The 10,687-nt window shown below is 47.3% G+C and overlaps 3 protein-coding genes across 3 annotated transcripts; 1 reads left to right on the forward strand and 2 right to left on the reverse strand.

Annotated features, from left to right (window-relative positions):
• Window positions 1-254: 254 nt before the first annotated feature.
• On the reverse strand, window positions 255-1,012 carry HD556DRAFT_1523489 (uncharacterized protein; the record flags this gene model as incomplete). The annotated part of the gene is made up of 4 exons (XM_041309217.1): window positions 255-422; window positions 473-566; window positions 623-744; window positions 793-1,012. 4 exons carry the CDS (start codon window positions 1,010-1,012, stop codon window positions 301-303), a joined length of 558 nt encoding a protein of 185 aa, XP_041166636.1. The 3' UTR covers window positions 255-300.
• Window positions 1,013-1,356: 344 nt separating this feature from the next.
• Window positions 1,357-2,641, forward strand: HD556DRAFT_1478483 (uncharacterized protein; the record flags this gene model as incomplete). The annotated part of the gene is made up of 5 exons (XM_041308564.1): window positions 1,357-1,642; window positions 1,699-1,835; window positions 1,883-2,056; window positions 2,116-2,280; window positions 2,339-2,641. 5 exons carry the CDS (start codon window positions 1,357-1,359, stop codon window positions 2,639-2,641), a joined length of 1,065 nt encoding a protein of 354 aa, XP_041166637.1.
• Window positions 2,642-7,087: 4,446 nt separating this feature from the next.
• HD556DRAFT_1437177 (uncharacterized protein) lies at window positions 7,088-10,023 on the reverse strand (the record flags this gene model as incomplete). The annotated part of the gene is made up of 6 exons (XM_041305659.1): window positions 7,088-7,474; window positions 7,536-7,688; window positions 7,764-7,949; window positions 8,004-8,270; window positions 8,344-8,707; window positions 8,786-10,023. The coding sequence occupies 6 exons, from the start codon at window positions 10,021-10,023 to the stop codon at window positions 7,088-7,090; spliced, it is 2,595 nt and encodes an 864-aa protein (XP_041166638.1).
• Window positions 10,024-10,687: the final 664 nt, after the last annotated feature.

A 10,687-nucleotide genomic window follows, 5' to 3' on the forward strand; every position in this document is an offset into this window, starting at 1 on the left:
TGACACCAGGACATGTGAACATAGGCTCCAAAATGACAGCGCTTCATCTTCAAACCATACAATCCATGATCATGCCGTTGATGTTGATCGATGAGGCCATGAATTGATATGTGTCATAGCGAGAACCAACCGTTAGCAAATATAGTTGTACCGAGACGACACGGTGGCTGGATGACCGGCTGATGGCACGCAATAGTCGATCACCAATTGACTCCAACCGCGTGCCGCTTCCACGTCTCAAAAGTCCGTCAAGTAGCACGGACGGAAAAAAGGATCATGCAAATACCAAGCGCATTACATTCATGAGAACAACTTGTTGACCGACGTATTACCCTCCTGGTTCTTTTTGAGCACCTTTGCAATAGCGAACTCAAAATCTTCCTGCGTAACATGTTGCCGCCGCTCCCGCAACGCGTACATACCTGTGTCCTTGATCAACAAACGCGAAGATAAAGACCATCAACGTACGCACCTGCTTCTGTACATATACCGTGCACTTCGGCGCCTGAGCACTGGCCCATTTTCTCGGCGAGTGCTTTGAGGTCGATACCGCGTTGCAGTGATATCTAAGAATAACTATGTTCTAAGAATGCCCGCGAGATACAGAATGCAGAGATCTCACCTTGCGAGAGTGGATTTTAAGAATGCTGACACGAGCTTCTGGGCCAGGGGAAGGGAATTCGATCTTTCGGTCAATACGTCCCAGACGAAGAAGTGCAGAATCCAATATATCTACGGCGGCACCTTCGAAAAGTCACTGATGCCTTGTGAGGACCCACAAATCTATAGTACACCTGTATGATCCATAGCCTTGATAACCCTTCATGTTCTTTGTGGACTTGAAAGCTCCAGTACTTCCGAATCGCCACCTTCCGCTGCATGCTGTTGCGGATAATAAGACAGGTGGCTGGATAGGATGAATGTGGACAATGTGCTGGCTGGTATTGTAAGGAAAACTTAAAGTGATGGTGGATGGGTAGGCAAGAGCTGTTATGCTTGGGGGTTCGAACATTTTGGACAGTGCAATGCCTGTAAGACAATTCATTGAGTGGCTGGTAATGACGTTTGACGTCTGCATGTATGTTGGCAGAAAAGCGCAGTGATGGAAATTTGCAGAGGCCCTTGCACTCGAAAGTTTCAGGAGGAAAAGTCGAAGGGGCGATCCAGCTGAGACTGGCCATAGCTCACCGGCCCCTTTTGCGCCCGTGTTTTGCCAAAGAAAGAAGGCGACTCCCAGGGTGGACTCTTTCTCCGGAAGTACCCCTTTGACGAAGGGTGACAAAGTTGCCCATCCACCACGACCTTGGTCTAATATAGACAAGCTGTACTGTAACGAAACTAATTGACAGGCCCACCATGGATAATTCTGTACCGCTTCCCTCCAATCTCCCTAACACAATTCCCTCAGACTCTGAGTTCAATGCTGCATATGACCGGTGTGTGGCCTTGCAGGCTCGGGCCCCTATCTTGCAGTTGGACCCACCACGAAGCCCATCAACCCTCATATGTGCCCGTATCCTGGGTTATATGTTGATATATGCACCAGGTCGTCACAATATTGCAAAGGACATTAGCAGATGTGTTGATGATAATGAGCTTCTCCACCTTGCCCAACTCACTTATGATTATTTCATTTGTTTGTGTGAGTACACCTGTTACCCACTGCATCATGCTTGAATTGACCTTTCAAACTCATAGTCAATGCTGCTAAAAGTCAGACCCATGAATATTCTTTCCTGGACCATACCTCCGGGCCATCATTTGACACTACCAAGGCAGCAATAGCACATATAACGGAGGAGAGTCCAATAGATCAAAGAACAGCAAAAGCACATGTGAGTAGCTCATGTCTCATTCACCCAGTCTGTCTAATTTCAGTCAGGCCCTTGCTCGGGATAACTTTCGTTGTGTTGTTACTGGTGCCATTGATTATGTAGCCTATCACAACAACAAACAGCTTACAGTGGAGGCTTTAGCTCAAGAACTCCCCGTCTTCCACACAGAAGTTGTTCATATTTTTCCAGCCTTCACTAACAAAGGTGAGGACAACCTGAAGGTATGACATTTTTGGCTTTGCAAACATACTCTGCTTAATCCATTCTGCATATAACCAAGCCTGAGTATGCAGCAAATGAACGGACCATGGTAAACCATTTTGCAGGCCATGATATCAGCCAAGAACTTGATGGCATTAAGATCCATTGTCTTGAAAATATCTTGACTTTGGCCATACATGTGCATGCATTTTTTGACAGGCTTGCCTTGTGGTTTGAAGAAGTGGTATATTGCATCATTACAGCATGACAGAGAATTGATGACTGATTGACACCATTACCAGGACACACACCAGGACACACAACACACATATCAAGTATGTGGCAACCCTGCATCTATATGCTCATTTCCTCCTATTGTGACATTCACAACTAGTGATCCTCTTCACTTGCCTCTACCTAGTCCATACTACCTTGGTATTCATGCAGCATTTTGCAAAGTTGCTAATCTCTCAGGAGCAACAGACTGTATTGGAAAGGCTTTTGGGGATATGGAAGAAATATCAACTATGGCATCGGATGGATCATCTGCAGATACTTTGTACTGTGCTTTGATTCATGCACTCCTAGCTAAACCAGTATTTTGAAAGTCAGGTGTTTATCTGTAGATACTGTTGGTGTTACACACTCAAATAGATCTGTTGTGTGAGGCCCTGAGAGGGGTGTCGCTCGTGAACATTTGTGACATAACCAGAAGGATCTGGTATAGTGAGTGATACTGGCAATGAACGTCAGCAGAGATCACACACATGCATGTCATGTGACTTCGAGGACTTCCTCAATCTACCTCCTGTGTGTTTGGTTCCTTGCATGTTTTGCTGGCCATTGAGCTTCCTAGCCTTCTGAATCCTTGATGGGCATGTCGCACCTGGAAGTGAGAGAAAATAAGCCATCCATGCAAGAAAATATGGTCCAAAGCGCCACCCGCAAGCATTTGTGCCATTGTGGAAGTGGTGAATGGTGGTGGCTGGGAGTGCGCAAAGACGCAGGTGATGTGGCAGGCACTTGTTGTGGTGCCGCGGTTGATGGTCTCAATACCAAGTGACATCGAGAAGTAGGAGGGCATGAAAGATGGGGTGTGGCATGAGAGAACAGGTGGGAGAGAGTTAGCATGAGAGAACGGGCAATGCCATATCTCTGCAGTGTACTTATTTTAATAGAACAAAATTGGAGGGACGACGAGTGACTCATATTTTCATCTTGAGCAAGAGGTACTTCAATGGTCGTCAGTGCATGTGGAATGTCCTCCAGAAACAACTTGAGGTTGAAATTCCAATGTTGGGACTGTCGTTTGATTGGTTGGGATGCATTTAGAGGCTGTGTGCTGAAATGTGCGGAACTGAGCAAACGATGCCAACAAATGAGGCACAATGGGCTTGCAGGAGGACAGTGCTGAGTGCTCAACAAAGAACATATAAGTCCCCCATCCAGAGTCGAGTCTACATGTGCAATGTACCTAAATAGTGTCAAGATTGATTCAGACCAGTGCAAACACAACCAGTCTCTACCATGTGCATTGGAGAATCCTGGAAAATATATCAAAGTAATATATCAGTTAGTTTATGAGCTTGATTGATGGTTAATTGGTACCTTGAGCTTGATTGGACAACCGGGAGCATGAAATGCGAGTGTCCAGACAGAATTGAAAGTTAATGCAGATGTCAAGGATCCCAGAAGTCGAAGTACCCATGAGTGCGGAAGAGAAGTTACCAGCTTTGCTGATATCTCGAGGAAGTTTCAGTTCGGGAAGGTCCGAACCCATGACTGAACCATCCCAGGAACAATGAACCGTGAACCTCATTTCGGTTCGGTCCGGCCAAAATGGGGAACCGTGGACCAAACCATGGACGAACCTGACCATTGGTCAGGTTTGAACCACGGTTCGGAATCGGTGAAGGTGAGGAATCTTGACTATAGGTGAAAACACTAAAAACCAATGGGGACTCTACAGCAAGACCTGGATATGAGAATACGACTTGACCCAAAGGACAGCTACTGAGAGAAGTTCCTTGCTAATAAAATGGAGGGAAACTCTGTCAACTAGACGGGCGCTAGTAGGCGTGAGAAGATAATGCGCGTGTGAGCAAGAGGTGCGAGGGTTGTGCGCGCGTAAGCGGAGGCGCACTTTGAGCAATAAGGGAAAGAGTCTTCAAAGAATAGCGGAAGTGCAGGTGATAGTTGATAGAGAAGTATAATCAGATTTCTAGCACTGAGGTGAAATATACACTTTGCAGTATACTGAGATAAGGGGAAAGTAGAAAAACTTGTCCTAAGGAACCCTCCCTCCTTTTAAGAAGGGGAATTGCACCCGAGAATTATGCTATGTGGCGCATCCGAGCGCAGTACTGAACCGAGTAACTATATCAACACTAAATATATTTTAAAGCCTAAGATAGGTGTTTGTATGTAAGCGCGGAGATCGGACCGAGGATACATCAATTCAATGAGATTGATAAGAATAATGCACCAGTAAATCAGCGAGGACGTAGGACAGATAGACAGACAGGAGCACAAAGACCTAGGGTGAGGTGCACGAACACGTGTGCAAGACTGATCCTATGGATAAGAGCTGGAACATATAGGGGATTATGTGGGTAAAGGGCCGCATATTCAGCATTGGGACATGTGAGTCTCTACACCGGACCACGGCAGCACTATAACTACCCACCAGATTGTGATACATTGTAATACTTGCAAAGAAGGTTGAGCTGACTACTGTTACCTAGTTGACGACCAGCAGCGTCACATTGTAATCTTAGACTGTTTTTACTCCTTCCATAATCTCTAAACAAATGCTGATCATAGATACAACATTATATGGCTGGACTGTGTTGGACCAACACCGCCTAAGGCACAAGGATGCTGAGTGTGTGTAATGTAATATTAATCTACATCAACATTTTGTCTTTTTGCAAGCCAAGCTTACCATTGCGCACTCTGACACAACTCCCTTGGTGCTGATGCTAGGTGAGTGCTTGTGATACTAGCTTGCACTGCCCAGGGGATGTAATCTCTGACTTTTTTTGATGCCCTCATAATCTCTATATAGACACCAACCCTTGAGAAAACAATATATGGCTGGACTGCATTGGACCAGCACTGCCTAAGGCACAATGGTGCTGAACCTCTGCAATGCGATACCAACATGCATCAATGCTGTTGTCTTTTGCTAGTCAAGTTTATTATTGTGCCCCACAGGTAGTACAACTGCAGCTCGGCTATGGCCTGCTCCGGTGTAGAAACAACAATACCGAGAGGAACAAATGATGCTCCAAACTGTATCTGTAAATGTTGTGAGGTCGCGCGTTGCCTAGTCTGCTATACCTGAGATGACAAGTGCGTTCGACCCTAAAGGGGAAGCGAGTGCAGCAAGGATCTGGTAGTAGGCGCTGAAGGCGCTACTGGTCGGCCAATGTGAAGCGCGGGAAAGCGCGCAGGTGCGTGCGAGGCGCGGGAAAGCGAAGGTACGCGCGAGGCGCGGGAAGCGCGCGCGCGCGTGAGCGGAAACAAGTGAGAGTAAGAGTGAGTTTGCTTAAGTGGTGATATGATGAATAACAAGAGATGTGAGTGCGAGGTGCCAAGGAATAGATTGCTACTATATTCTGCTAGGTAGTAGATGGGTAAGTGGGAGGTCAAGTTCCAAGTTGGAAAGTGGGTAATAGTATGTAATGCTGGCGCTTATATACGGCGCCTAAGCGCTGTCACGCGGAGCCGAAGCGCTACCGAGTAAGGTATGTAAAGCTATATGTAAGTAAGGGTCCATGATATAAATAAAGGTGGGATGATATGTAAATAAGGGAAATGGAAATACACGCACTAGAGAGCTTGGTGGACAGTGGATGGATGCTTCCGGAAGGCTGGCGCTATAGGGCGATCAAGCGCGGGAAAGCGCGCGCGCGTATACATCGTAAAGCGCGGGAAAGGTGCGCGCATGGCGCGCGTTGCACGGGAAAGCTGCGCCTCATATAGGGATAGCTGCAGATAGCACACAGAGTGATGCTGCAAGTTCGTGCTGTGTACTCCCTAGTGAATACTGCCATATCACACCATGAGAGGCATGAGTCTCTACACTGGCTTGGCGTTCATCGGTTTGCAAGTATTTTGGCTATCCTAGTGAGCCAGGCTACTTATATATAGTTTGGTCTGGTTCGTTAGCCATTTGGAGTCCCACGAACCAACTGTGAGCCAAAAATAATCAACAGTGGCTCGAGCTGATTTATAAATACGAAATCACATCCCTGTTGAAGTCTCATTCCAGGTTAGTTTGACTGTTGCCCCTCGAGGCCTCAAGGCTCAAGTTATCTCATAGTATACTCACCATGTACCATAAGGTCCATCAGGAAAAAGGGAATTTTTCTTAACAACACTTATGGTGACTTGAAGGTGATTCTAAGTAAGATTCAGTAGAATTCTGCTAAGTACGTCATTGCTTAAAACAAGTAGGGTCTTCCGATGAATATGACTTATTGTTACACTTATCAGCACTTGACATAAGTACACAGTTAAGCAATGACATCAAGTGTGACTCGTCATGTCAGATTCTCTCAAAGACACATTGTAAGCTAAGTCAAAATAAGCAGACCAGAAGTAGAGGGATTCAGCTCTAAGCAGCCACATAGGTCCAAGTATATATTTATATTTTGTCTTTAAGGCTCCCAAGGTTACAAAATCAACGGTAAGTGTAGAATTCAGACAATAAAGCGGTGAGAATCATGTGTATTCATACCATGCAAAAAACATCCAAGCATATCTTTCAAGTTAAGACTCCCAAGTTCTACACAGTTGATAGGTAAGTGAACAATTCAAGCACTCACAAAACTGTTCAAGTCGGATGTATACCATTAAGATCGTGATCAAGACAAAGCGGTCAGGAAAAGCATCAATTCAAGTGGTGACTAAGACAAAATGCGAATGAAGACGGCCAAGCGAAGGAAATAAGCGTGATCATAAGAACTGCCAGAGTTGAATCAGGTCAGTAAGTGAATACAGCGCTGGCAAGCAAACCACCGGCAGAATGACAAGAACAAATGTTACTACTCCACGTCAGAGCCATCCGAGTCTTCGGACCCAGACTCGGACTCCGAGATGTCCACGAGCTGGGCGCGTTCGTCGAAGTCTTCATCATCCACAGCGTCATCGACGGCTCTATCGTTGCCAGAACGATGGCTCTTCTTGGAAAATTCCTTCGCAGAAGTGATGATGGCTTGGAACTTCTCCTCTTGGAGGCTTTTCACGATCGACTTCACATATGAGCGCGTGGAAGAACCCCAGGTGACGTCATTGAAGCCCGTTTGGCGATTGGAGACTTTGCCGGTTGAGTGATTGAGCGTCTTCGGCAAGGGTATAGATTTGCCCTTGGCAGCGAGAACCATTTCGATGGTTATGGTACGAGTAGCGATAAGCGTCAATGCTCGTTCAACCTAGTAGTAGCAATGAGTGATCAGCGAGGTGTGATTAGAAAATAAAATAAAAATATATTACCGCAGCACATGACAGTGCTAGACCCCCAGCAGGATTCAAGTCTTCTTCCGGCTTGTCTAGTAGTCCATGTATCTTGCGAGCGCCGTTGATAGCAGTGAAGTGGGCGCCAAATGTTTGCACCACGAAGGCACCTTGATAAAGGCCGCGGAACTTCTGTATTGCATGTTAGTACTAGTGGCACAGCGACAATAACAGAGGCAATGAATAGAGATAGTGAGAAGCACGTACAGATTTATCATCACCGTTTGCCTTCTTGTACAAGAAGCGAAGCTTGTCCAGCGCGTAAGTAGCGAATTCGACACGATTATCATCGGAGTGCTTGAGTGTGTCCTGGGACTCGAGGTATGCGATGACGATTGCAATGGCTGCTGAGCCGATGAAGCTTCGATAGGAGTCAGCAACACGCTGGACAGTCTATAGTACCAGGTTGAAGTTAGTATTGCCATTGAAACATATGAACAGACTTACTATGAGATACACGGTGCTCGTGCTTGTGACTGTGCACGAGATGTTGGGGAAAATTGCGTCCCAGATCACCTGCAATTTCTGGCAGGCCAACTTGGGGGGAACCTCCCAGGGGTTAGCCAGAGTTGCAACGTATTGCATGTAAGTAGAAACAAAGACACGGCGCCAAAGCTTTTGTTCAACACCATCCGGGAGATCGTTGTTGCCAGGTTTCTTCATGCGCTCGGCTTGACGAGCTGGGGGCTTGCCAGGCGAATCCTTGACGAGAGCCTGTACAATATGATGCGGTTATATTATAAGGTCAACAACTGACTTTAATGTTAAAAAATAAGAAGACACTTACCGAACTTGAAACTCGTTTTTTCCCTTTGGGAGGGCTAGCAACTGCGGCCTCTCGTTCGAGACCCTGGGTCTCATCTTCATCTGAGAGTCCTCCGAGTCCATCATGGAGTTGCAGAGTATCTTGCTCTTTCGGTTCCTGCGTGATGGGGATAGCGTGAGAAATCAACACGTTTGCTGTCAACACCGAATTGGTGGATGAGCGAGTGCTGGCATTGGTCAGGGGGGGAAGGCGGCGTGAACTTGTGCTATTTTTGAATATGCTGGGCTGGCTGGTGGTGGCCTTAGTGGGCTTTGCATTTTTCGGGATGCTTGCTGCCCAATCGTTAATGCCAGTGGAAAAGTCCTTGCCATTGGGAGTCGAGTCACTGAGGAAAAAGTAATATAGAGTTGTTTCGTCGAGAGTGAGCTCAAGCATGATAAAGGGTAAGAAGAAAAGGGCTTACCTTTTCGAACTCGGCGGAATCCGTTTCTCATCAGAACGTGCTTGACGGCTAACGCTGATCTTCTTATCATCTGCCAGATCTGCCTTCCCCTTCCCCTTACCCTCCTTCTCCTTCTTCTGCTTCTGCTTCCCTTTGTCCTTCTTATCAACACGACCTGGAGCCCCAGCCATAGGAGTAGCACCGCGGTCATATTCACTCAAGATGGGCATGGTCCACTGAGGTGGCTGCCTTCCCGGAGGGTGACTGGTGATAGGTTCGTCCGAGTCGTTGTTCAAGCGAGCAGCCGGAACTGACTGTGCTGATTTTTTACTGGTGGCCTTCTTAGATGCCTTCGTTGAAGGCCGATCAACGACCATAGCATCGTCATCCTGCTGAACAGATGCTGGCTGTTTGCTGGGAGCTTTCTTCGGCGTTGCGTCGACAACAAGGATGTCCGAGTCGTCTGAGTCGTTCGAGTCGTCGGAATTGAGGCTGATTGTGCTGTGAGGTGCGGTTTTCTTCCTATCTGCAGCCTTACTCTTCCCTGACATATGAGTTTGCTGGACCGCTTTGATAGCATCTCGTACAGAACTCTTCGTCACCTTCCCTGCCTTCTTCCCGCTAACTTTCGTCTTTTTCCTGGGTGGCGACGACGGCATTGCACTATCAGACCCATCTGCGTCTATGTCCGAGGTCACCGTGCCTGAATGTTGGGTTGGATCGGGGTTGAAGGCGCTACTATCAGCAGCCGCATCATCCATCTCAGCAGCCACATCATCCATCTCAGCATCCGACAGAAACCCGTTGTCCTCCGCAGCGGGAGTCTGTACAATTACCTTCTGCTTGCGAGGAATTGGCTTTGGCCTTGGCCTTGGTACCGAAGGTGCAGCTTGTGCATCACTCATCTCGGCATCTGAAGGAGGCGTAACCTTCTTGGTAGCGGGAGGCGTAACCTTCTTCTTGGTAGCAGGAGGCGCCACAACAGCCTTCCTCTTGCTTGGGATTGGCTTTGGCTTGGGCGGCGCAGCCCGCGGTGTAGCATCGGTCACCACATCCTGGTCCGCCTGGTTCTTCTCATATTTAGCAACACGTTTGATGCTAGCTCTCTTGGTGCGTTCTTTCTCTTCTTTAGCATCTAACTTAGACTGACGCTCAGCAGCTACTTCTTCTGCAGTACGGCGTTTCTTCTTCGGGGTTATGTCTGGGATACCCGGATGCTGAGTTGCATTTTTTGCACGGGTGACACGTCGAGTAGACATAGCAGGAGTAGATGGGGGCGAGCTTGCAGGACACAAAGGCTTTATCAAGAAGACGCGTTTACAAGTAAGATGTTCGAATCGGGACTTCAATGTAATTTGACTTGCTAATTTGCCACGCCTCAACAGCACGCTCTTCGGCCTGAGTGCCCGAGTTCCATTCCTTCATATCTCCACGCCTTCGACCATATATTTCTACTTATCGATGTCGAATTCTTTCCGAACTTGCCAGGGCTTGAAGGAGACGACAATCACCGACTATCAACATCGGTACCAACAATTCAAATCTTCATTGGTGACCAACATCCTAGTACCAGTAATGTTTCCTCTAGCTCCTAGTAAACTGTGGTGCGCTGACTGCTGTATTATAGATGCTACTATGTTTGCCGCGACTCCCTGCCTCAGAAGATTGGAAGGATCAGGCGCACCTTGTGTGTGTTTAGACTTGAGGGGGGGGGGAGTCTCACTTCTGTGGCCTTCGCATGTCAAACGCATTCCGTCATGCTCTTGGCCTTCCTCTCATCAAGGTGGACGATTGTGATATGCTTAACTTGAATGGTGAGGTTTCCGTTTAATGTCCGGTTGGTAACTGCGGTGCGCTGACTGCTGTGTTATAGATGCTATGTTTGCCGCAACTCCCTGCTTCAGAAGATTGGAAGGATCAGGC

The sequence above is a fragment of the Suillus plorans genome, assembly GCF_016647745.1.
Source record: "Suillus plorans strain S12 chromosome Unknown HD556scaffold_3, whole genome shotgun sequence".
NCBI classification, from domain to species: Eukaryota; Fungi; Basidiomycota; class Agaricomycetes; order Boletales; family Suillaceae; genus Suillus; species Suillus plorans.